This window comes from Muntiacus reevesi, chromosome 20 (genome assembly GCF_963930625.1).
Source record: "Muntiacus reevesi chromosome 20, mMunRee1.1, whole genome shotgun sequence".
NCBI lineage: Eukaryota > Metazoa > Chordata > Mammalia > Artiodactyla > Cervidae > Muntiacus > Muntiacus reevesi.
Window position 1 is genome coordinate 37,938,353 of NC_089268.1, and position 27,320 is coordinate 37,965,672.

The 27,320-nt window shown below is 37.9% G+C and overlaps 1 protein-coding gene across 4 annotated transcripts in view; it reads right to left on the reverse strand.

Annotated features, from left to right (window-relative positions):
• Window positions 1-27,320, reverse strand: part of CDKAL1 (CDK5 regulatory subunit associated protein 1 like 1) — a 576,202-nt gene that overhangs the window by 395,521 nt on the left and 153,361 nt on the right. For all 4 annotated transcript variants that reach the window (XM_065912374.1, XM_065912378.1, XM_065912376.1 and 1 more), the window contains 2 exons: window positions 20,795-20,891; window positions 2,102-2,150 (listed from right to left, as the gene is read on the reverse strand). In XM_065912374.1, coding sequence (XP_065768446.1) covers window positions 2,102-2,150; window positions 20,795-20,891 — 146 coding nt within the window. The remainder of the gene's footprint in view (window positions 1-2,101; window positions 2,151-20,794; window positions 20,892-27,320) is intronic.

Here is a 27,320-nt window from a genome sequence, read left to right on the forward strand (position 1 = left end):
GGGAATATTCCCTGGACAAGGAAATGGCAACCCAATCCAGTGTTCTTGCCTGGGAAATCCCATGGACAGAGGAGCCTGGTGGGTTACAGTCCACAGGGTCACAAAGAGTCAGACACAGCTGAGTGACTAAACAACAACAACAGTATATGCCAGGTTCTCAAGACAAACAATAGGATCCTCAAGCATTCTGAAACACTACTTTCAGAAGCTCAATTGAACAACTGTTAAGGTAGTGATTCTCAACCAGGAGAGAGCAGAGCAGTCATAGTATAGTGTGAATGGAGTGGCAAATTTAAAAGCAGGGGTATCACAGTCATAATGCTTAGATTCAGATTCCAACTCCGCCATTTACTACCTGTATACCCCTGTGTCCAAACTTTCTCTTCTGAAAACCGAGGAAAACAGATGTACCCACTTCACAGCACTGTTGCAAAATACTGAAATGGTTTACTCCATACTTAGTATAGTGCCTGTCATTCTGTAAGTGCACAATAAATGTTAGTACTTCTAAACCTTAAAAGATTGCGTTGTGGTATGCTTTGAAAAAAAAGTTTCAACATTATCACTGCTACGAAGTTTTAATCCTGATACTACTTCTCAGAATTTCAAGAAGACTAATATATAAGTCTAAAATTCTCATATTCTGTGGTCACCTAATAAATCATATAAATCTGGACCATAAAGAAGGCTGAGTGCCCAAGAATTGATGCCTTGGAATTGTGGTGCTGGAGAAGACTCTTATGAGTTCCTTGGACAGCAAGGAGATTAAACCAGTTAATCCTAAAGGCAGACAACCCTGAATATTCATTGGAAGGACTGTTGATGAAGCTGAAGCTTCAATACTTTGGCCACCTGACACGGACAGGTAACTCAATGGAAAAGACCCTGATGCTGAGAAAGATCAAAGACAAAGAAGGGGCCAGCAGAGGATGAGATGGTTAAATAGCATCACTGACTCAATGGAGATGAATTTGAGCAAACTCCAGGAGAGAGTGGGGGTAGAGGAGCCTGGCATGCTGCAGTCAACAAGGTCACAAAGAGTCAGACACAACTTAGCAACTCAACAGCAACAGTGAATTAAAGATTCAAAGTTAATGAACAACAGCATGTGGAAGGTGGTAAGTACAATCCAGCAGGAAAAGTATGTGGCTAAAAATCTCAACTTTGTGGAAGCAGACTTTAAAAAAAAAAAAAACAAAAACACAAAATTTGCATTTACTAGAAAGATTGTTGAAATTTTAAGTGAGAATCTCAATTCACTTAATATTTTAATATCATATTATCAGTTTTCATTTGTACTAATCTAACAGAAGTAGACTATAAATATTTACAAATTAATTCACAGAATTAGGAATGGTTTATTCCTCAGTGGCTTCAATAAGAATTATTTCAAAGAATACTGGCTAATAAAACAGTCAAAGGATAATCCATTTTCTGGTGTAACTACAAAAATTACATACAGAAGAGAAATCAAAATTGAGTACTACTTTTAACAGTACTTTCAGAGGAAATAACTACAACAAATAACATGATATAAAAACAAACAAACAATATCAATTGTTCCTCAATAAAACTGAAAAAAGAGCAAATAAAGCCATTTCCTTATTTTAAGATTAAATCCTGTCTTCCTGATTTCAGATTCAAATTAAGTCTATTTTACACTAAAATAAAAATGCGATTTATAAGCCAACCAAACATATGCCTCCCATATTGGACTGGTCAATGCATGAAGCAAGCAAGGACAAAATTTTATGATATTTGTCCAACAATAACTTTCATAAAAATTCTTAACAAGCGTTAACTAAGTATAGTACCTTCATGATATATTTCAAACATATACATTACCCCACTCATAACACCCCCTAATACTACTCCTCAGATGAAATCATTTTATGGTTTGATGAGTAGATACCAAGTGTTAACCATTTATCCATAGTTGTTCCATAGTGTTTTTTTCCCCTTACAAACTACGAGATAGGTGACAGATAAAGTAACAGATCTGTCTCTTGATTTTTTTCTATACATCATCAATTCACTTAGATCTACTTCATCTATGATACAGTTCAAACAATATACACATTATCTCACTTTCAGCATTTACCTTTAATTGTTTCCTCCACAACTTCTACTACACGATCTATCTGTTGAACCTAAAAAGAAAACAAATTGTCAGGCAAGCAATATACATGCAAAAGAAACGTTAATTTTTGTTTATCCTTCTACTTGGGTCAAGAGAACACATTTTGAAACACATAAATGCAGGTCTTCTTTAATTATAGCATTTGAAGATAGTATAAAAATACTCCATATTGTTTCACGTTACAATGAAGTATGAAATTATCACTCGCCACCCTACAATTATAATTAAAGAAATCATATTACATTTAAATAAACTGCCTGGAGTTCAATTAGAATAGCCTATCAAATATAGACTCAGCACATCCTGAGATATAAACTGTAGTTTAATTAAAACATGTATCTTCACACAGAGCTTCAAGGAAAATAGCATAATATGACAACCTACAAAAAAGGACTTGCTGGTATTAAGAAGATCTACTTCAAATTTGATGCTTTATTATTTTAACACTGAAACCTCTTTTAATGAATTTCTACCATGTGCTGAGTACTCCTCTCAAGTCCATGGAATACAAAATCAAATAACGGCTCCTGCTCCAGACACCAGTGACTAAAGATTTCCCAGGGTGCCATGGGAACACAGAGGGAAGGCATTAATAATAAAAGATGTCTGAGTAATCCAGCAATGCTTAGTGGGAACCAAAGGTGACTCTTGCGGGATAAACAGGATTAAGATAGAAGCCCACTAAGGGGATTCAGAAGAGTGGCTAGAGTTTGGAAGGAAAATGAAAACAAGCAAAGATTGTAGCCCAAGAAGCAAGAAGAAGGAGAGTCAGACAAGTAAGAATAGGTCATAAGCTGATATTTTTTTCTACATTTAAAATCCTCAAAATCATTATTGTTCTATTACAAAGCAGAAATATTAAAGAGAAATAAAGTAATTTGTAACACTCTCCATTTCCACTCCTTAGATGAAATCACTCAAAATGGTCTGATGAGTAGATACCAACTGTTAAACATTTATACATAGTTCTGTTCCGTAGTATTTTTCCCCCCTTAGAAATTATGAGATAGATGACAGATAAAGTAACAGAACTGCACCTTGATTTTTTTTTTCTAGACATCATCAATACACCTAGATCTACTTCATTCATTTTTCTAGTGCCTATTATCCTATGTATGGATATAACATAATGTGGAAAGCGAAGAGGAACTAGAGTCTCTTGATGAGGGTGAAAGAGGAGAGTGAAAAAGCTGGCTTAAAAGTCAACATTCAAAAAAGGAAGATCACGGCATCTGGTCTCATCACTTTGTGGCCAATAGATGTCGTAAAAGTGGAAACAGTAACAGATTTCATTCCCTTGGGCTCCAAAATCACTGCAAATGGTGACTGCAGCCATGAAATTAAAAGACGCTTGCTCCTTGCAAGAAAAGTTATGACAAACCTAGACAGTGTACTAAAATAAAAACCAGAGACATTACTTTTTCAACAAAGGTCTGTATAGTCAAAGCTATGATTTTTGTAGTAATCATGTATGGATGTGAGAGATGGACCATAAAGGCGGCTCAGTGCTGAAGAATTGATGTTTTTGAACTGTGGTGCTGGAGAAGACTCTAGAGAGTCCCTTGGACAGCAAGGAGATCAAACCAGTCAATCCTAAAGGCAAACAAGTCTAAATGTTCACTGGAAGGACTGATGCTGAAGCTGAGGCTCTGAATACTTTGGCCACCTGATGTGAAGAGTCGACTCACTGGAAAAAAACCTTGATGCTGGGCAAGATAGAGGGTAAGAAGACAAGGGGGCAACAGAGGATGAGATGGCTGGATGGCATCACCGACTCGATGGACATGAGCTTGAGCAAACTCAGGGAGACAGTGAAGGACAAGGAAGTGTGGCGTGCTGCCATCCATGGGGTCACAAAGAGTCAGATGTAGTTTAGCAACTGGACAACAGCAACAATCCACACATTCCCCTATTGATGAACATTTCTGTTATTCATCTTTCATTATTATACAAAAACGTCACAATAAACCCAACTGAAACAAGAAGAACCTTTTAAAAACACTTTATTAAATCTCCTTGAAACATTCTTTTGGCCTCAGTGCCTTATAGGAAATAAGGGAAGAGGTGTGAGAACACACTGAAGCCAGCTCCACCTGCGATCACTCAGCCTAGCATGATGGCGGTGCTAACAATAATTGCTGGGAAATTGTCAAAGGCAAAGTAAATCTCAAAGTTAGATCTTCACTCCTCAACAAACCTACCTAACTGGAGACGGATGTGTCCACCTAGAACCACCAGAACCATTGAGCTTGGTTATAAAAGAAATCCACATGGCTTCCTTATATTAATAGACTGTGATCAAAGCTGAGATAGCAGAGAGTTCAAAAAGGAAGAAGTAGCCAACAGTGTCAAACGTTTCAGAGGTAACAAGTAACATAAGACTAGAGTGAGTATGCCTGATTTAACAATAAGAGCGTCAATTAACCCAGGAGAAACAGTTCATTAATCATGAATCATAAGAAAATGGTGACAGCTAATTTAGATGATGCTTACTAAAAGCCAAGTAGAAAAAAAGAGAAAGAGGATGCCTGTAGCTTAAAAAAAATAATTGAGTATATATGTGTTAATGTATTAATCCTTTTTTCCTTCTTTCTTTCCTTTTTTAAAGTATACATGCTAAATAGAGAAAAGGCATAGGGAAAAAAGAAATGGAGACAGAAGAAGTAACTAATAGAGCTAGGTCCTTCAGGAGGTAGAGAGAGTAAGATCCAAAACACTAGTAGAGACACAAGCCCAGCATGGGAGAGGGACCAAGTCATCCTCTTCGGAAACAGGGGGTTAGGAAGGAAGCATGAAAACAGATGTTATTATTCTTGTAGAAGCCAGAGAATACTAAGCAAGATTCCCATCTGTTGGCCTCAACTTCCTACATGAAACAGAAGTTCATCTGCTATGAGAGAGAAAGAATATTGTTAAATAAGAACACAGTGGATGTTTAAAATACGTGTTAAAAGGTTTAGTACCTGTTAAAAGAAGTAAAGACTAGAAATACATAAAAATTGCCAAAGTACTGAGGCCCCAGTTGAAACATGGTATTGAGACACCATGAACTTCTAACAGGGACTCCTTGTATAGGTGTCATTTTTCTCAGGGCCCAGCAGTTCTTCTGCAGGAACTGAACAGTTAAATTAATTGATCCAAGGTTTGTTCATTCTATCATTCATTCATTCACTCAGCATTTATTGAACATCTAACATATGTGATGAACAATGAGTCCGAGCAAACTCGGGGAGACAGTGAAGGACAGGGAAGCCTGGCGTGCTGCGGTTCATGGGGTTGCAGACAACTTAGTAACTGAGCGACAACATGTGTGAGGAAGGTTCAAAAGGCTGAGGGAAGAGCATGGAGAGATTTACAGGATGGACATGAAGGATACAGAAAAAAGGGACTAACTAACTATGCCTGTTGGAGAAGATGATACTTCAAGGACAGGGTGGAGAGCAGAGCCAGGAAGGAGAAACAAAGTGGCTGGGCATTGGAGAATGCAAAGAAAGAAAGGAGGATGGGTAAGAGCGAGAGAGGGCAGGGAGAGAGAGAAAGAAGAAAAAGAGAACAGCAGGTGACGATAGAGGACAGGTATAAGCATTTAGCATTTTTGAAGAATAGCAAGATCTTGTCATGAGAACAATTTGCTGGAAAAGGATAAAAGTGATAGCCACTGGAGGTGAGAAGGAAGGAAGGTTAGAATGTTGGCAAGACATTCCATATGGACACTCAAGATTGCCCACAATGTGAGAAACACGGGTAGGACAACGAAGGAAGAGCTGGTCAGCTTTCCCAGCCAGTGTAGGGGAACAACCGGCACACCAGTTGAGGATGAAGGCAGCATAAAAGAAGCACAATATGAAATAATTCAATAATGGAACCAAAACAAAAATTCTTTCTTATGCATTTGGAGTATAGCAGTTCAAACGGAGTACTGCACCCAATCTCATAACTAATGGACTCAAGAAGAAGCAGGATCTCTAGAGAAGAGTCAGAATAGCACATGGAAGGAACAGCTGAAAAGTTGGAGGTAAGCTAAAACTGTAAAATTTAGAAGAAGACACAGCCATAAAGCTAAATGAACTGTGCATAAGACAACGGTTTCTTACTATTAAATCAAAAGTATGAGCGACGAAAGGAAAAAGGCAAACTGAACATGAAAATTAAAACCTCTTGGTATGTCAAAAGACAGTACCCAGAAAATAACAAAACATAGAAAATGGAAGAAAATTTTTGTAAATCATATACCTGAGAAGAGACTTGAATCTAGACTATATAAAGCACTATTCCAACGCAGTAAAAAGATAAAGAAGCCACTTAAAAATGGGCAAAAGATCTGAACAGACACTTCTCCAAGAAGATATACACATGGCCAATAAACACATGAAAGGACGTTCAACATCATTAGCCAACCAAAGAATGCAAATCAAAACCACAATGGAGGAAGTGGAAAGCTATTGTTTAATGTGCACGGATTTTCAGTTTGGAAAGATGAAGACGTTCTGGAGATGGATGGTGGTGATGGTTACACAGCAGAGTGAATGCACTTATTGCCACCAAACTGCACACTTAAAATTGGCTAAGACAGCAAATTTTATGTTACACATATTTTATCATAATGAAATACTACTTCATATTCATTAGGATGGCTATTATAAAAAAGACAGACAGTAACAAGTGTGGGCCAGGATACGGAGAAATTGGAACCCTCATCACATGCTTCTAGTAGGAATGTAATAAAATCAAGCTGCTGCTTTGGGAACCAGTCTAGCAGATCCTCAAACCACTAAACAATATGATCCAACAATTCCAATTCTAGGTGGATACCCAAGAGAAATGAAAACATATGTCCACACAAAAAACTTGTACACAGTCACAGCATTATTCATAATATGCAAAAGGTAGAAACAACCCAACTCCCAGTTTCTGATGAACAGATAAACAAAATCTGGTATTATGCATACAACAAAGTATCATTAAACCATAAAAGGAAATGAAGTATTAATAATGTTAAAAACATTATGCTAAAGGAAAGAGGCCAGAGGAAGAAAAAATATTGTCCGATTCTAAGCAAACGAAATAACCATAACAGGGAAACCTTGAGAGTCAAAGTACACGAGTGATTGCCTAAGATGGGTGGGGGAAAACAGAGAGCCACTGCTAAGGAGTATTGTGTTTCTTTTTGAAGTGATGAAAATATTTAAAAACTGATTGTGGTGATGGGCACATAACTCTGTGAATATACTAAAAACCATGGAATTACACACTTTAAATGGAAGGTAATATGATGTCCAATTGTATTGTGTTTCTTTTTGAAGTGATGAAAATATTTAAAAACTGATTGTGGTGATGGGCACATAATTCTGTGAATATACCAAAAACCATGGAATTACACACTTTAAATGGAAGGTAGTATGATGTTCCAATTGTATCTTTAAAAAGCTGTTGTATGTATCTTTAAGGAAAAGGAGGGAGGAAGCATTTGATTACAAAAAAGCAGGGGAGAAGTTCATTAAATGCTTTAAAGAGAATATTGTGTCATTTCCATTTCTAGTAAGGAGGTTACTGGAGGAAGCAGTGGGAGAAAAAAAGAAAGAAGAGGAGCCAGTGAAGAAAGAGAAGTCAGGGGAGGGGGAATTAAATGGAAGAAGGAAAGGTCAAGAGGCAAAAAGCACAGGGTGGGAGGCAGGGAGAGAAGAAAAAAACAATCATGAATGAAAACAAACTCAAGATTCACATATAATAATGAAGAATATATTGAATTCATTCCGGGGAGAAAAAGAAAGCTGTTCTTAATTAATACTATAAATTGTAGCCCTGAATACACAAGAGCTTAGTCTCAGGCATATAATTCAAATAAAATAAATAAAACAGTATCTTGTGTCCTTCAGGCACTTCGTTATAAATATACAAGGGGGAAAAAAAGACATGCAGTATGTTCTATTACTGACTCCATATGTTCTTGACAATGAAGAAAAGAGTTGGTGAATAAACAATTCATAAATAACATTAATGAGTCATTCTGCTTCAGAACTTTTAAAAGAAGCCCATAAAAATATTTTTTCAGCTATTATGAACTACTCCAAATTTATAATGCAACATATATTCAAGAAATAAAACTATACAAAGTTACCCAAAGCAAATAAAAGACCTAGTCTGTTTCCTAATTCTTTGGAGCAGTGCTCTCTAATAGACCTTTCTACAAAGAGGGAAACGTTTACATGTGGGGCTGCCCAACATGGCAGCCATTAGTCACACGTAGTTACTGCCTGCTTGAAACCTGGCTAACTGTGACTGAGGAACTGAATTCTAATTTTAATTCATTCAAATATACACCTGTGGTTATTGGCAACTGCAGTATGGCTAAGACAGCCACCCGGTTTGCCTTGATAAAGGCGGCCCCAGGAAACTAACACACACCTCAAACACAATTTTGCCAATCAGGCTAAAATAAAAGCACAGACCAGGAAGAGGGTGAAACCGTCCTGCAGTCAGAGATACAGCTTTAGTATGTGCATGAAGCATCCTTTGTTCTCAACAACCAGCAACTAGATAAATTAATGACTAGTAATAATGAGCAATTACCTTGCCCCAGGCTCTGTACTAACATGCCACATGCACCATCACTTTTAACCCTCACAACATCCCTCGGCAGTAGATACTTACCACTATTTCCTAGGCTGAGGGAACTAACGCGTGAAGGTATCCTGCTAAATTCTTACCAAGTAGTCTTGAAAAGACCCTGATGCTGGGAAAGATTGAAGGCAGGAGAAGAAGGGGATGACAGAGGATGAGATGGTTGGATGGCATCACCGACTCGATGGACATGAGTTTGAGCAAGCTCCGGGAGTGGGTGATGGACAGGGAAGCCTGGCGTGCTACAGTCCACAGGGTCACAGAGTCAGACACAACTGAGCAACTGAACTGAACTGAGCCTTAGTAAATCTTATCTAGAAACGGCACCGAGGGGGGCAGGTTTCTCGAATTTCCCTTTTCCTTTATATGCAGACGTCATTACTAAATAATCACAAAATGCTATCCAACTGAACTTGAACTTTCAAGTGAACCCGGACAACAACTATCCCCCCAAATGCTCATCCACAAATCACCTCTGCTGTATCTATTAAGCACCAACCAAGCACGATGACTGTTCTAGGAACCCAGGAACTAATGGCGAAAAACACTAAGTCCTTGCTTCTGGTTGGGGGAGATAAACAGCTAAACAACACAACATGTTCATTTCCTATCATGCAGACCCTATGAAGAAAGCAAAATGTGGGAGTGACTGGAGGAGGAGAGGGCAGTTTTTACAGCGGTCCAGGCCAACTTCTGGACAGGCAGTATTAACGCTGGGACCTGAGCCATACGCCAGGAACACCAGCCTGAACCTCCAGGGGGGAGATCACACACAGACACAGAGGAAGAGAGACGGAAGCCATGGTGAAGGAGGGGCGCCGTGGTAGGCAATGAAGTGAGATAATCACAGGAGGGAGCCTATGGAAGTCCTTGCGACTCATGATGTGCCGATCAGATTTTATTCTACCTGCTGAAGAAGTCACTGAAGAATTAACAGAACAATCTCAACAGCATCGCTCAGGATAATACTATCGAAAATGTGCAAGGACTACTTTTCATCCATATTTCTCTATTACTTGGTGTGGGTCTTTTTATACTTGCATGAATCTGGCTGGGGTTTCACTATCTCTTGATTTTATCCCAAGACACTTCAGATCCTTTCAGAAGTAACAAAGGTCATACACTATAGATACACATCAACATAGAGACTCTCTCTCATTAGCACTCGTAACCCTGCCTGTACATAAATAAACTAGGACAATCTGACATTTTATTCTAATTAAGCAATATCAGACCAAAACTTTAAAACCACCTAAAAATTCTATCAACCTTTGAAAGGAAAAAAAAAAAATGCTTTTCTTTTTCTGTGATTAACTATACTATGAAAAGCCTTTTCCATTAAGTATATATTCAGATTTTTCACTCTTACCATAATGGGAGTTTGATCCAATAATCAGCATTTGACAGGTTAAAATTCAATACTGACTTCATGGTTAAAAACAAAAATTTTTCTCTTTAAAAAAATTTTTCTTTAAGCTGTTAAGGAAAGTCCCTATCTCTATAAATGCTATTGGAAGAGAACTCAATTTCCAAATCTCTTAAATTTGGGGAAGTCCAGAGTAGTCACTAGTTAACTCTACTGGAGTAAAATTTTTTGAATTCACAAGTCCCTGAACAAGTTTACTCATGAATTACACAAAAGAGCATTTGACGCTACATGTGGTTTAACTTTAAGGAAAAAAAAAAAAAAACTCATCTGCCAGTACATGATCTCCTTTCATCTCTTCATTGAGAAAAATTCTTCCCCAGTGGTAGAAATTGCCCTTTCATCAAAAGTTATGTGACAACACATTCCACACACCACTGAAAGCATGCTTTCTACCTGAATGGTACCAGTGAGTGACGAACACTGAGATAAAAATTACTAAGTGAAAGATGAAGCCAGCCTAGATGGATGCCAACAAAATGGGGATCGGTACCAGGAACTTTTCCCTCTTAAATCCAATTAAAATACCTATAAAACTTCTGGGGGCAAGAGAGAGAAACCTTAAGCAGCTAATCAACACACTAAACTCAATTATATAAAGAAACATTCTCTGGAACATTAGAATATTATGGCCATGTTAAATAATAGGACATGTTATAAAGTAAAAAATTATTTTTAAAGTAATACTAAAGTTGAAAAAAACAGTACTATTAGAATTCAGACAGACATATACATTAGGGATGTAAATCATCAATAAATAATTTCCATGCAATAGGCAGAATAATGGTCTCTCAAACATGTTCCAGTCATGATCCCTAGCAGGGAGAGTAAGTTACCTTCCAAGGCAAAAGGACTTTGCAGGTATGATTAAAGACTTTGAGATGATGAGATTAACCTGGATTAGGCAAAGGGACCCAATCTAGTCCCTAAAAAGTGAAGTCCTTAAAAGCAAAGAATCTTTCCCATCTCAGGAGATGAGAGGCAATGCTAGAGGAAGGTGCAGAGAGAAAGACAGCATTACTGGCTGTAATAATGGAAGAAGGGGCCACAAGTCAAAGAACGTGGTGCTGCTAAAAGTTGGAGAGACCAAGGAAGAAGACCCCCAGCTAGAGACTCCAGGAAGGAATGCAATCCTATCAACACCTAGTTTAACCCAGCAAAACCCAAATCCAACTCATCTCCAGAAGCATAAGATAATAAAAGTGTTATTTTAAGCAACCATGTTTATGGTAATTTGTTAAGGGACATACAAAACTCATACACTAATTAAGAAACAAACATGATAAGAGTTAGCATCGAAGGAGGAAAAGAAATTTTAAAAATAAATGCTGCTGATAAAACTGAGAACAATATGGAAAAACATAAATGCATACTTGATATTTAACGAATATCCACTCAACAAATATTTACTGAGCCAGGCACTAAGTATAGAAAATAATGTAAAATATGTAAAGCTGTAAAATAACAGCAAAAAAATCCCTGGCTTTCTGGACCTTGTAAGTGTTCACCATGGTAAACTGCAAACAGATTGAAGAGTTGAACAAATCCCTTTCATTCTTTAAAAAAAAAAAAAAGGGTGGGGGGAGGTTAAAAGAGAAAAATATACATATTTTATCAGACTTGTTCCTAGATCCTGGAAACAGAAATTTAAAAGTTTGAAACCACAGGAGATATTACCCACTCATTCCCTTCTCCCTCAAATTCCAAGCTTCCACAATATCAATATTTTAAAAGGCAATAAAAAATAATGATTAAAAGACACACACACACATTTTCCCCATGTTAAAATAGGTTGATTCCCTGCTATTGAGTTGTAGGAGTCCTTCATATATTCTGGATATAAACCCTTTAGGAGATATGTGTTTTGGAAATATTTTCTCCAGTTTGTGACTTATCTTTTCATCTTAACAGTACTTTTGAAAAGTCCGATTTATTCATTTCTTTTCCTTCCTGTCCTAAAAAACGGTGCTCTGTGTGTGTCTGTGTGTGTGTGTGTGTGTGTGTGTGTCTGTGTGTCTGTGTCTGCGTCCTATCTAAGAACACTTCCCTAACTCAAGGTCACCAAAAGAGAAGGTGATTAAAAAAAAAAATCCAAATGTTCTATTACAGATATATGGATAGCAAATAATCACAAAAAATACAGTCAGCATCACTAGCCAACAGAGAAAAGCAAATTAAAACCACAACGAGATACTATTAATACTAATCTCCTACTACAACTGCTAAAATTAAACTGGCAGTACCAAGCTCTGGTCAAGAGGTGAAGCTACTGAACTGCTGGTAGAAATGTAAAACAGTACAGCTGTTTTGGAAAACACTTTGGCAATTTTTAAAAGGCTGAGCAAATGCTAACTACATGACCAACCAGTATCATTCCAAGGTACTCACCCAAGAGAATGCAAACACACACAGACTGTGCACAAATGTCGACAGCAGTTTTACTCTTCAGAGCCCCAAACTGCAAACAACACAACTTTTCCATCAACTAGCTGAACGGATAGACAAACTGTGGTCCATCCATATAGTGAAGCAACTCCATACAATAAAAAGTAAAGAACTATTGACCACAACGTGTATGAACGCAATGAATTATGCTAAGTGAAAACACAAAGTAACATATACAAAGGCACTGCGTGTACTATCGCACTTTCCAAATACTGAGGGTTTTAAACTGAAGGTTTATGGAAACTCTGTATTGAAGAAGTCTTTTGGCACTATTTTTCCTCTAGCATTTGCTCACTTTCTATCTCTCTGTCACATTTAGGTAATCCTCACCATATTTTCAACTTTTTCACTATTATATTTGTTATGGTGATCTGAGATAAGTGACCTTTAATGTCACTCCTGTAACTATTTTTGGGCACCATGAACTGTGCCCATGTAAGACAGCAAACTTAATTGACTACTGAAATGACAAAAAAGGCTTTAGAATACTACATAAACTTAGCTGATAAAGCAGCAGCAGGATCTGACAGAACTGACTAATTTTGAGAGTTCTTCTTGTAGGCAAAATGCTATCAAATAGCATGGCAGGCCACAGAGAAATCATTCATGGAAAGGAGAATCAATCAATGAAGCAAACTTCATTGCTGCCTTATTTTAAGAAATTGCCACAGCCACCCCAACCTTCAGCCACCACCACTCTGATTAGTCAGCAGCCATCAACACTGAGATTAAGACCCTCCACTCCCAAAAAGATTATGACTCACTGAAGACTCAGATCACAGCATTTTTAGCAACAAAGCATTTAAAATTAAGGTATGAATGTATTTCTTAGATACAGTGCTATTGCGCACTTAGGAGACTGTGGTGGTGGTGGTTCAGTCACCAAGTCGTGTCCCACTCTTGCAACCCCGTGGACTGCAGCCTGCCAGGCTCCTCCATCCATGGGATTTCCCAGGCAAGAATACCGGAGTAGGTTGCCATTTCCTTCTCCAGGGCGTCTTCCCAACCCAGGGATCGAACCCAGGTCTCCTGCATTGCAGGCAGATTCGTTACCAACTGAGCTACAAGAGACTATAATATGGTGTAAACATAACATTTATATGCATTTGAAAAGCAAAAAAAAAAAATCATGTGACTTGCTTTATTGTGATGTTTGCCTTATTGGAGTGGTCTAAAATCAAACCCACTGTTATCTCTGAGCTATGCTTATAATTTTATTTATGTGACATTCTGAAAAAGGCAAAACTGTATGGACAGAAATCCGAAATATGATTTCTAGGGACCCTGTTTACATTTGTTGAGGGTGGGGGGTGGAGGATATAAGAGAACTTTCCAGTGCAATGGAAATGTTCCACATAAAATTCAATGGTGATTTCATTACATGTTAATTCTATCTCAATAAATCTTACATAAAAGAGAAAAGTTAGTACTAATAACATAGAAGAAGAGTTTAAAATAATGAACAAAGGGTATATAGAAATAGCCACCAGATTATACTGCTTGTAACACCTTTTCATACTATCTAACTCCTACCCCCATCTTTCACCCAGTCATGCTGATTCTGACTTAAGCACTACATTGAACTCCTCTTTCCACTCTATTTATCACTAGTCTGCAATACTTCAAACCACACCTCTTAAAGCTAGTGGCTCCAAGTTATACTCAAATCAGGATACACTTCTTGATATTCCTTCTACCTCCACGGTACTCTTAAGCACACATGCCTTTCCTTAGATATGAGCCTTCTGCTCAAAAGCCCTCACTCCTTCCTCCATTCATCAAACCACTACTCAACCTTTGAAACTCAAGTCAAGAATGACTTTAACCTCTGTGTGGCCACCAGACTGTATCCTTTTGTGCATTTATCATGACTACTTGTGTAATCATGATTACATGATTACATGATTTCTTCAGATTTCACTGTCTTTAGGGAACAAATTTTATTCAGTTCTGTATCTCTAGCAAATAGCTTCATTTTAGGCACATAGCTGTACTCAGTGTTAATCCTCCTAGTAAGAGAATTAAATAATTTAAAAAGCTAATACAGAGCACTAGTGATGTGCCAGGGACCATGCTAAGCACATTACATTTATTAGATACTTTAACCCTTACAAAATCCAGAGTTAGGTTCTATTATTATTCTCCATGCTATAGATGAAGAAATTGAGGCACAGAGAGGTTGAGTAACTTGAACAAGGTCACACAGCTAACAAGCAGTGGGCCAGGGACACGAAACCTGAATCGTAATATGCTAGACCTCCTCTTATATAATTCAGTAGGTGAAAAATATGTACACATATACACAGAGGCCCCCAAAAAACTAAAAACAATAGATCTAGGAAGGCACAAAGATGAATGGGCTTTTAAATCTACATGTCATTCTGTTCCAATGCTGTCATTTTGATAACTAAAGGTTAAAAAAAAAGGAAGAAATATGACAAGAAGAAATATTAAATGACATGAAGTAGAAAAAAATAGAAGAATAGTTTCTCAAGTTTTGCCCTCACTATCGATGCCACTGTTACTGGGACATTGTTTCATTTCATGAATTCACCTGTTGGAATACAGAATACCATAGAAATATTCTAAAACATATCCTCTTTCAAATGCTCCTTTATTTACACACATAATTTTCAAAATTAGTATTCATATATGAAACAGTCATCATGCTGTCTGACTCTTCAGGATTAGAGTAGCCTGCCTGAAAAAATGTTTAAACCACTGCAAATCAACGTGGTAATAGTCCCTGAGATAAGTGGACACCTGTGTTAAAGCACATTTTTGTTCATTTCTCCAAAGAAAATATGCACCTGCCTGCAGGGCTCACAGCTGGCACATCAGGAAGTTCTATCACAAATTTTCAACATCCAACTGTATATTCCATTTTGAATTGCATGTTTTAAAATGTTACAACCTGTTTATTAATTGAGTTATTTAGTATTTCTAGAGATGTTATACAAAGACAAGGCTAATGAGCCAACACCTAGCCAAGTTCAGATGCAAGTCTTTGTCTACGAGCACAAAAAACTACACAAAATGTATAGTTCTGTAAGCCCGCTTTCTCGTAACAGAATAAAAACCAACCTTCTTAATAAACATCATGCCTATCAATAATGACTGCTCTAAGAATTGAGGAGTAACACCACCTCAGGAAGAACTCAAGTAAATAAATACTATTTCAGCTGTCTTTTCTAACAGAACTCCCAGCTGATGGACACAATGTGTATTTGCATCTGACCCTTACAAAGAAATTCCCACTTCACCAATCTCCCTGTTGCCTAGGCACCCATCCCACCAAATCCTCCAGAAGGCTGAAGATGTTCTGGGCTCAAACCAGATTTCTCTCCCCAAGAACTGGAATGTAAGCTCTGTGGGGACAAGGATCTCTGTTGATTTTATAAGCCACTGCATCCCTTGCACCTGGAACAGTAGCTAGCACTCAGTAGGTACTTGGTAAGTACTAGCTGAATAGAAGAAAGAATGATGTGGCAACCCTGGGATTTAAAGTCTGGCTTTCAGAGCTCTGATGTCTGCTATTCTTTCCTGCTACCAAACTTTAAAAGAGAACATCCTTTCTGGCTGACTAATTTAAAAGCAACTTTCATGCCAAAAAATGAACAAAGAGAAGAAAAATAGCATTCAATAGAGCAGTCACACAGTCTTGGAACTACCTACAGCTAGGCACAGAGTAACCAATGTAAACAATTAAGAGCAGGGATTTAAAAAAAAAAAAAAAAAAAGGTGGCATTGCATGAAAACTAATTGCAAGGTGAATAGTTAACTATAAGTATTTGTCAAAAGAGAAGTAACAGTTTTCAAGGTAAGGTAAAATGTTTCAAGATCCCTTAAAAATGGAAAAGATCTTGATTCTTCACTGATTACCTATAAATTTATTATAAATTTATATTCTACATATAAACTTCATTTAATCACATTAGGGAAAGAGTTATGGTAAAAAAAGATCTTTTTATCCAACACATATATGTTTTCAAACCTGTCCTTTCTCTTCTCCTACTGTAAGGAAAAAACCAGGATGGGAGAAGTCTAAAGATTACTGCCACCGAAGCCAGTACTTCTGGACCCAGAGGTTGATAGGTATTACTTCTGGTTTTGATATTCTGTCCTCTTTCTCTATCCCACACAGATAATATTAATCACAACTGGATTCAGAGGGCATGCAAGACATGATATTATAAAGCGCAGGCATCAAATCACCAATTACTATGTGCCCCCACCACATTGCCATCTCTGATTATGGAAACAAATTAAATGCCCCATTTCTTTTTTTTTGCAATTAAAAATAAATGTTTATTTATTTATTTATTTTATTGTAATGGTTTTTTCCATACATTGACATGAATCAGCCATGGATTTACATGTGTTCCCCATCCCGGTCCCCCCTCCTGCCTCCCTCCCCATCCCATCCCTCTGGGTCTTCCCAGTGCACCAGCCCCGAGCACTTGTCTCATGCATCCCACGTGGGCTGGTGATCTGTTTCACCCTTGATAATACTATAATAATACTTGTTTCAATGCTATTCTCTCAGGACATCCCACCCTCGTCTTCTCCCACAGAGTCCAAAAGTCTGTTCTCTACATCTGTGTCTCTTTTTCTGTTTTGCATATAGGGTTATAATTACCATCTTTTTAAATTCCATGTATATGTGTTAGTATACTGTATTGGTGTTTATCTTTCTGGTTTACTTCACTCTGTTTAATGGGCTCCAGTTTCATCCATCTCATTAGAACTGATTCAAATGAATTCTTTTTAATGGCTGAGTAATATTCCATTGTGTATATGTACCATAGCTTCCTTATCCATTCGTCTGCTGATGGAAATGCCCCATTTCTCAAGGTTGATATGGGTGGAAATTAGCATGTTCCAACGGTAACAAATATCATTCTTCCTTAGTAAACATCCTCTTAAATGCTTACTTCAGGAGCACTTGCAAACATGGGACAGAATGTCTTTTTAACCCCGGGGTTGTCATAAGTACCTTGCTCACGATCTAAAGCTTTTTTATTTCAATCACTTGGTCAACAGAGCAGACCACCCTCCCTGGATTGTGGGGAAACAAAGACAAATCTTAGCAGGAGGTGGAAGCATAGGACATAGTTACAGCTGGTCTTCCTTTCATCTCTATTAATGCCTCCATCATGGAAACACTGTGAGGGAAATACTGAGAATGAATAACAGTTTTCACACAGTCTGTAAATTAACTGTTTAATACAATTCTAAATATCCTCCTAAAAACAGTTTCCCAAATCACTGAATTTAAACATCTTCATATTGTTTTACACTTCAGAATTGGTAAACCAATATAATTTGTTTCTTTACGTGACTATAACTCACCATATTTCAGAGGGTTTTTTATTTTGTAGCAGTTCAACAATTCAATTCAGAAACCACTGTTTCTGTTCTATTCAACAACTACTGCTGTTGGTTTTTAGTCGCTAAGTTGTATCTGACTCTTTGCAACCCCATGGACTGTAGCCTGCCAGGCTCCTCTGTCCATGGGATTTTCCAGGCAAGAATATGGAGTAGGTTGCTATCTCCTTCTCCAGGAATCTTCCTCACCCAGGCATCAAACCAGTATCTCCTGCTTGGTAGGTGGATTCTTTACCACTGAGCCATCAGGGAAGCCCTATTCAGAAATGATCTCTCCAAATGCCAATTATAAATGACACTGGTTTCCTGCTCCATTTTTTTTTTTTTTAAGATTTCCATTCTCCTGGACACGGTTTTTATACATAGTCAGTTATGACAGATGTCATATAGCTGCCACAATATACAAATGCTGTGTAAAAAGATGTTGACAGAGAACAATATTATACTTTAGTAGTATTACTAATGATATAATTATATTACCACTCTGAAATGTTGTTATTGATAGAGCAATTCTACTTTTCGAAACTTTTCACAATATGCTGATCTTAAGATAGAAAGCCCTTGATGAGCATTATTGTATTATGTATATTTTCCAAAAATTAGAAAATTACTTATATCCAACAAATTAAGAACAGTTAAGTAACTTGTGGTATATCCTTCAGTAGAATATTAACACAGGACTTAAAATGGTTATAGAGTTCACGGGATAAAATCTCATAGAAAAACAAGGACACAAAATAGTTCTGACATTGCAATTAAGTAAACTCTGCAGAGGTTAAAAAAAGTCTGAAGAGGATGAAAGTAAAAGTGTTAGTTGCTCAGTCATGTCTGACTCTATGCAACCCCATGGACTGTAGCCCTCCAGGTTCCTCTATGCATGGAATTCTCCAGGCAAGAATACTAGAGTGAGTAGTCATTCCCTTCTTCAGGGGATCTTCCCAACCCAGAGACTGAACCCAGGTCTCCCACATTGCAGGCATATTCTTTACCATCTGAGCCATCAGGGAAGCCCCTGAAGAGAAGAAACAAAGTTATAAGTATTGTTAGGGTGAGAGGATCATGAATTTTCTTTCTATTCACTTTTTTCAAACATTATTTCTCTAATTATAAAGAAACTAAATAAATCTAAAGAATTTTAAAGGTAATAAAATGAGACAAGGAGACAGAACACAAAGCATGCTAGGTTAAATGGGGAAAAATTTTTACTGCCACATCCTTGAGTTACATCATCTCTGAAAACTGTCTCCCAGCACTGGCATCCTCTCTTACAACATCTTGAGAATCTCTCCAAGATCCTCACATACACTGAACTCTTCATAACACATAGTAGAGTTCTGGGGAATGTTCCTATAATGCAAACAGGGAGGCTTCTGCCATACTGCAGAAATTCTACTATTCTGGGAAGTTAATTCCTTGAGATAAACTCAAAAATGAATTCCAAGCTTTTACCACACTTGTCTCTAAAACAGCATTCTGACTAGTTTTCTATTTCCCTAACACAGCAGGATCATGTTTATGGAGAAAGCTAGTTTGACATGAAAAGATAACTCAGGAGTCCATATTCAGTTCATTCCTTAAACCAAGAGAAATCAAAATGTAAACAGACAAGTGGTAAAAACAAACTAAAGTTCCCAAACATTCAGGTTCTGTTTGTTTAACAGGAGAATGTTTGTTCAAAGATTATTAAATTTGCCAGTGGGGCAAGAACTTCACAGTAGAAAACAAGTTCATTACACTGAGAATACAGTATAAGAACCTATCAACAGTACATCAAAGAAAAAAAAATCCAATGAGTCTCAGTCCAGATGGTGATTTTATACATAGTCTTTTCTATCAGCATGTAATATTTTTATATATTTTTTAAACTATGAAACCTCTTTAAAAGAAGATCATCACTGAGTACAGTGAGTACAGTTGTAGTAGAATGGTGGAAAGGATGAAGCGCCAACATCTGGTCAACAACCATCCGAATGCTAACCACCTCTGGGCACGTGTGAACAGTGATGGCCACAGAGACAGGAGGCCGTCGTCTCCCGGCTTCAGAGAGCTCACTGCCCAACGGGGAGAGGGGTACGCCGACCATGAGACTACAGCGGGAAGACTTCTTTCACTCAGGCACCAAATGCTGACCGAAAGACTGCCTACTGTATCTCTGGCACCGTGGGAAAGGCTGGAGAAACACGGTCAGAGCTTTAAAAAAAAGACAGAAAAGCTGCTGGCGTGGAGCTAATAATTCAAAGAGAGGTGGGCGGTATTCAAAACATCATACAAGGTAACTCCAAACTTACGACTCTGTGAAATGCTGAGAGAGTAAAGGAAAGGTAACTGCATAATAAGTAAGGGAAACCAAGAGACAGGATTGCCGAGGCTGGTCCAGAGCGGTCAGCACAGACAGACAGCGCAACGGTGAAGCCGAGATTCGGGGGGCAACTATGACGGAAGTGGGACATTCCAAAAGAGGCATCTGTTTGCTGTGGAACAGCAAGAGATAGCGCTAGACAGGCAGACATGGACCAGGTTATAATTAATGAAGCTAAATTCCATACCGTGGCTTTTTATTGTGTTGTTGTTGTTTTAATGAGAGAACCTAGAACCTGTTTCCATGTTAGGTTCAATGTTACAAAGACATAACAAAATTTTCACAGCAATAGGGAAAGTGTCTGAAGGACAGCCAGGAGTGTAAGCAAACTTGTAAATAACCTGGAAACAGAAAATAAGGGGCCATGACAAGTTTTAACAGTGTGGGACTATAGTCCCCTCAGGTGCGCGCTTACCCCGATGATGCTCAGCCCTCTGAGGTAATCCTGACGAGGCTGGGCTTGAGGAACACAACCAGCAACCACTATTTTCTTGTTCTCCTCTTGAGCTTTTCTAAAAGGCAGAAGAGAGAACAGTGTTAATTCTTTTCCTCACAAGTGTACCCTGGGACTCTGATGTTAGTGCACACAAGTTCCCTAGAACTCAACAAGCCCATCTAGCACAAAACAGGATTTTCTTACAGCTGCTTCAAGAAAGTATAGTTTATAATATGACTTCTGAACTAGGCGCCTATTTATCACACCGTAAAGGACACCACGGCAGTTCAATCTGGTAAGACCATTCATTACCGCCTCATTCTAAAACAAAAAAATTTTACTTATGTGGAATTCTCAAGGATATAAATCATTCCTGAAAGCCACATTTTCCAGACAGACATTGGCCATTCAAATAAGTTATATTTATTTTAAATATTAATGAAAATATTCCTAAAACATACTATATGATTTCCTAGTCTTTTTGTCTAGTATAAAAGTAAAATATACATTTAAAAAGTTGAACAGAAAAGAAACAAAAGGTATAATATCCCCCTCTCTTTGGAGAATTCACACAGCTTCTCACTTCTGTTCCTCAGAGATGTCTACAAGTTACAGATTATTTATGCTTATGTCTAGACAATCCCTCTCGATGAAGGTATGATGTGTAAATACACCTGTGTTCACTATAAATACACAAAGATGAAACAATATTTCAATACTTTATTTTACAACTTCCATTCAATACACCTTGTTTATCATTTGTGTCTTTACCTAAAGATTAGCCTCATCCCTTTTTTTGTATTCTACTTTTTTTAATAGAAGTACATTCGATAATACAGTTGATAGTACAGTACAATATTATATGTTACAGGTGCACAACATAGTGATTCAGTTTTTAAAGGTTATACTCCACTTATAGTTATTATAAAATATTGGGTATATTCCCCATGTTGTATAATAAATCTTCATAACTTACTTATTTTATACCTAAGTTTGTATCTCTTGATCCCTTACCCTGATCTTCCTTCTTCCCACTGGTAACCACTAGTTTGTTTTCATTGTGAGTCTATTATTTTTTGTTAAATTCACTAGCTTTTTTATATTTTAGATTCCCCATACAAGTGGTATCATCAAGTACTTGTCTTCCTCTGTCTTACTTCATCAAGCACAGTGCCCTCCAAATCCATTCCTGTTGGTGCAAATGGCACAATTCTGTCCTTTTTTATGGCTGAATAATATCCCACTGTGTGTATAGTTAATATATACCACATCTCCTCTATCCATTTATCTGTTGATGGGCACTTAGCTTGCTTCCTAATCTTCACGATTGTAAATAATGCTGCTAAGAACACTGGGGATGCATGTATTTTTTTGAATTAGTATTTACATATCCTGGATATATACCCAGGAGTGGAATCTCATCCTTTTTAAACATAACAATGTAGGTATACTATAGCTTAACTAACCTTGTTCTGATAGGCATTTAGGGTATTTCCAATTTTTCACTATTACAAATTATCTTACAATAAACATGCATATAGATATGTGTACACATATACATGCACAAACACATGTGAATGGATAGATAAGATAATCTTTGAATATTTGAGAAAGTATTCCTGGATTATAAACACCTAGGTGCGACAGCTATGCCAAGTTGTCTATTTCCCTAACATAAATTCTAACAAGTGGAAATGCTGGTTCGAAGTTACGTATGTCTGGTTATTGTATTAGGCATTTCTTTACTTAGGAGGAAGCTGGTACATATTTGATGTGGGTGAGAGTTAGGGTGTCAGTCATTTGTTTAGGTACGTATGCATTCAGCAAATACTGGTGCTTTGCTAGAAGACAGTGGAAAACCAAGCAGAGCTAACAACTCTTCCTGGAAATTATCCATCTTCTTTGCTTATTTTACATTAAAATTTTAAATCTTCAATTCTTTTCCAAGTATGTGGGTTTTGGACCTGTGATACTCTATATTTTTTTCACAGGTTGCTCGGGTATGGTGATTTATACACCCAAATGTGCTTCTGACTGCCCGCTCCAGGCAATGCGTAGGGTTCTGAAACCAAGCAAGAAAGCTAAAGGAATCAGCAGCCCCGTTTCCAGACGTGGAAACTTTAGGCTACGCACTGTGAAGTGAAACGTCTCTATACCTGGCTCACCTTGTTTCTGTCAACTTTCTCAAGTATACAGATTCAGAACTGAAAGCCTGAAAAGGCGTGGGGGAGCAAGGAGTGGATTAACAGAGCCAGCTATATGTGACCAACAGCCAACCCCAAAACCTGCTGCGAAGTATGCAGAGAATGATAAATGAACCAACAGGCAGAGGACAAAATACTAGTTTATCAGCAACTATAAGCACTTCGCTTCCATAACTTCTTAGAATATTCTGGTATAACTTCCCCACTTGGAATCATGAAAAAACTTGTTAACAGAATCAAGGAAATGTGACTGTGGTAAATTTCTTAACATAACGAAGAGAATTACCGCCTGGCTCTGCCACTTAGTTTTACTTTAAAAAAAAAAAAATCAGTACCAAGCACACCATTACACACAAATAGCTTTCTTGTAGCAAATGCGAAATACCTTATCAAACAAACGAACAAAAAAATCAACCCATTGTGACAAAATTCTTTACACTAATAACACATACAATGGAATAATATCTGGCTTCTTCAAAAATTTCAGCTATGCATCTAGATTCACTGCCAAATGTGTAAGGGTCTGACTGGTCACCAAAAATTAAACCCTCCCCAAAAAAAAAAGCTGGCTTCCAATAATGTGATTCAATTACTTAATTATTAAGTACAACTAAGACATGATGGAGAAGAAAATGGCAACCCACTCCAGTATTCTTGCCTAAACAATTCCATGAACAGAAAAGCCCGGCAGGCTACAGTGCATAGGGTCGCAAAAAGTCAGACACGACTGAGGAGTATCCACACAAGTCACGACAGTGAGTGTTTAAGGGGCCACAGTAAGAGGAAGACACGTACTTTGTACTTGACACGGTTCTGGTTTATAACAGATAAGAAGTAAAAGAACAACAACATCACAGCATTAGGCAACAGAAAGATATACAAGCAACATATGATGGAGGGACAAAGAATATGCACATAGGAAAAGACAGTAAAAAAACTTCATGAAAAAATCTGAGAGGATTTGAAAGCAAGAAAACAGTGGAGAGGGCTTGCCAAGTGGCACAGCAGTAAAGAATCTGCCTGCCGATGTACGAGATGCAAGAGAAGCGGGTTCAATGCCTGGGTCAGGAAGATCCCCTAGAGGAGGAAATGGCAACCCACTGCAGTCCTGCTGCCTGGAGAATCCCACGGACAGAGGAGCCTGGTGGGCTGCAGTCCACAGGGTCGCCAAGAGTCAGACACAACTGAGCATGCACTCACAGGAGTGGAGAGGGTGAAATGGAGGCAGAGAAAGCTTCAGGCAGTTGTTACAGCACGGACAAAGGCAAGAAGAGAGAACGCTGGGGGAAAGCATTTCATTACAGAGAAAGTTTCTGTGTAAAGGAGATGAATAGGGCTTACTGTGGAAGGAGCCTCACAAAAAAAGGCTTCGCAGGCTCCAACTTAGTGGGCAGTGGGGAAATTTTTTAAGTTTTGGTGGCAGAGTGGACACCAAGTGGAGCCAAACTCAGTAAAGGACCACGGTGGCGAGGTGCAAAATGAACTGCACGGGGACAAGAAGCCAAGCGGTGGTGAAATGCATTGAGTACCCCAGGCAAAAGGACATGAGGACCTGAATACACAGGGAGGATCCAAAAAAGAAAGAAAAGAAAAGAAGTTAAAAGGAGACGTGTTCTCTTGGGAAAGCTTAACGATGAATCAAAGGTGGTGCCAAGGTTTTGAGACTAAGGCAAGGATTAACATTTTCTAAAAAACAGCCAGACAGTGAATTAATTTAGGCTTTGGTGACCACAGGTTTCCGATGCAACTGCTTAGCTCTGTCATCTTAAGAGTAAAAGTAGATAGACGCGGTACTTAAATGGGTGTGTTTGTTTCAATAAAACTTTATTAGCAACAAGCAGCAGGTGAGATTTGGCCCAAAGGCCAGAGACTGCAAATCCCTCCTCTAAGAAAATACAAAAGAACACCAGCTATCAGCGGAAGCTGAGTAATAAGGATAGAAAGTGAAAGTGATAGTCGCTCAGCCCAGTCGAACTCTCTGACTGTAGCCCGCCAGGTTCCTCTGTCGGTGGGATGTTCCAGGCAAGACTACTGCAGTAGGTTGCCATTTCCTTCTCCTGGGGATCTTCCTGATCTAGGAATCAAACCTGGGTCTCCTGCACTGCAGGCAGACTCTACCATCTGAGCCAACCGGGAAGCCCCAGTAAAGACAGAAGGAAATTCAAATAGGACAAACCAGATCTGAGGTGACACTAATGCCCAGCAAGTCTCTGGAAATGCAACTCGGCTGGCTGGCTGGGAATAAAATTGGGGGTAGGTTTTAGAAATGCATTCCAAAGTGATGGTTGATGATAATGGATGCGACAGTCTCTAACGATGTGGAGTACAAAACTGTAAGGTTCTTTAGCAATGTATAAAACTCCCATAGGCTAAAAAATATTAGTGTGAAAAACAAAAAAGATAAAATCACTACCAACAATTCTATAACAGCAGTAATAATCATGGTTAGCATTTATATGCACTTCCTCAAGGTCTTCATTATGTACTTTTGAAAACAGTACCAACATACAACAACCCAGGGAAAGTGTTCTGCCGACATTATCAACACTAGACCAGGTCAAGAAACAACAGTCCAAGACTGATTTTAGGGCGTAAGCAGAACACCAGAAAATTAGGAAGAAAAGTTCAAAATAGAGATGCTTAAATAATTTATTTAAAATATTATTTCATGCTTTTTGTTGAATTTGGCTTTAAAATGCTAGGCAGACCAGAACTATAAGCCAAAAATCATACCCCAGCTATGGAATATTGATGCTACACTCTGTGACCAAAAGTTTTAATGCAATTTCTCAAAGAGTGTTCTTGTTCTAAATATTCCTTTCTTACATCCTGTTCTTTTTGCTTAGTGAACTTTGTTCAGGTTAATAAGCCTGAAATAAAGCCTGAAATTTCTTTTATTTAGAAATGTACCTAGCACAGACATATTTTTTAAAGCCTTATCCTTCAAAATATGAATGCTGACAAGAATAATACTTTAAGAAATTCTAAAATACTATAAATTTTAGATAGCCTTGAAATGTCAATTAAAATGAAAATTGAAAAGTTAATTCAATATAATCATTCATATTTCTGAAGCCTATTTCTAAATTGAAATAGAGATATATCCTTGTCTAAAGCATTAATCTGAATAATACAGAAGACAAAGAAACCTTTTCTTCTTTTCTGCCAAGCATCAAAAGACATAATTTGTACAGAATCTTAAAACTCATAGCATCATAGAAAATAAGGGGCTTCCCAGCAAGGTAAAGAATCTTCCTACCAATGCAGGAGACCAAAGAGATGACCCTGAAGCAAAGAGCTGACTCGTTGGAAAAGACCCTGATGTGGGGAAAGCGTGAAGGCAGGGGGAGAAGGGGGCGACAGAGGATGAGATGGTTGGATGGCATCACTGACTTAATGGACATGAGTTTGAGCAAACTCTGGGAGATAGTGAAGGACAGGGAAGCCTGGTGTGCTGCAGTCCATGGCGGTAGCAAAAAGTCAGACAAGACTTAGTGACCGAACAACAACAACAGAAGATAAAGATGACATAATATCATTATTTCACAAATGAGACTCAAGAAGATGCAATGGTCGAGGCCCAGAGTTCCACACTTTGTGGGGTTAGTGCTGGAGCTGGGATGCGCACCCAGGATCTCCTGGGTCCTTGAGTCTCACATTTCAGAACATAACTTAAACTTGAGTTTTGACTGTATAATAAACATTGGAGCAAAAGTTTCTTAAGTAAAACAACACAGAAAGACAAAGATTAAATTATGTTGAACGTCTTCAAAGTAGAAACACTATTTAATACTTCACAGTTCTTGTTTTCCTGAGTCTCGTGAACAAAATCATAGTCTAACAGAAGAGTAATAAATTCATGGATCTATCAAGAAAAGCAAAGTTCTCTAAAAGTAGCAGATAAGGAGGAAATATTGCTTCTTCTCCATGTTCATTTCTCTTATTCCTTATATCCTTTCTGCAAATTGACACTTAATCTATATAAAAAATAATCATAGAATATCTAAGCCTTCAATCAAAATTCTCTTTCATGAAAAAGTATTCTTAAATGTACATCTGACTTTTTTTTATTTCTAAATGTCTACTGATAACACTCCTAAAAACTCTTATTCACAGCAGTACTGGAAAGAGGGTCAAAACCAGCTGCTTCTATGCAAAGCAAGCAGCCTAAACTACTCTGCACATGAGTATTGTCTCCATTCAAATATTCAAGTGAGAGGATGCTATTTTAAGTATTTACATGCAGGCCTACAGCCCTCTGAAACTCATAAAAATATCTCAGCAAATAATCTAAGACAAAA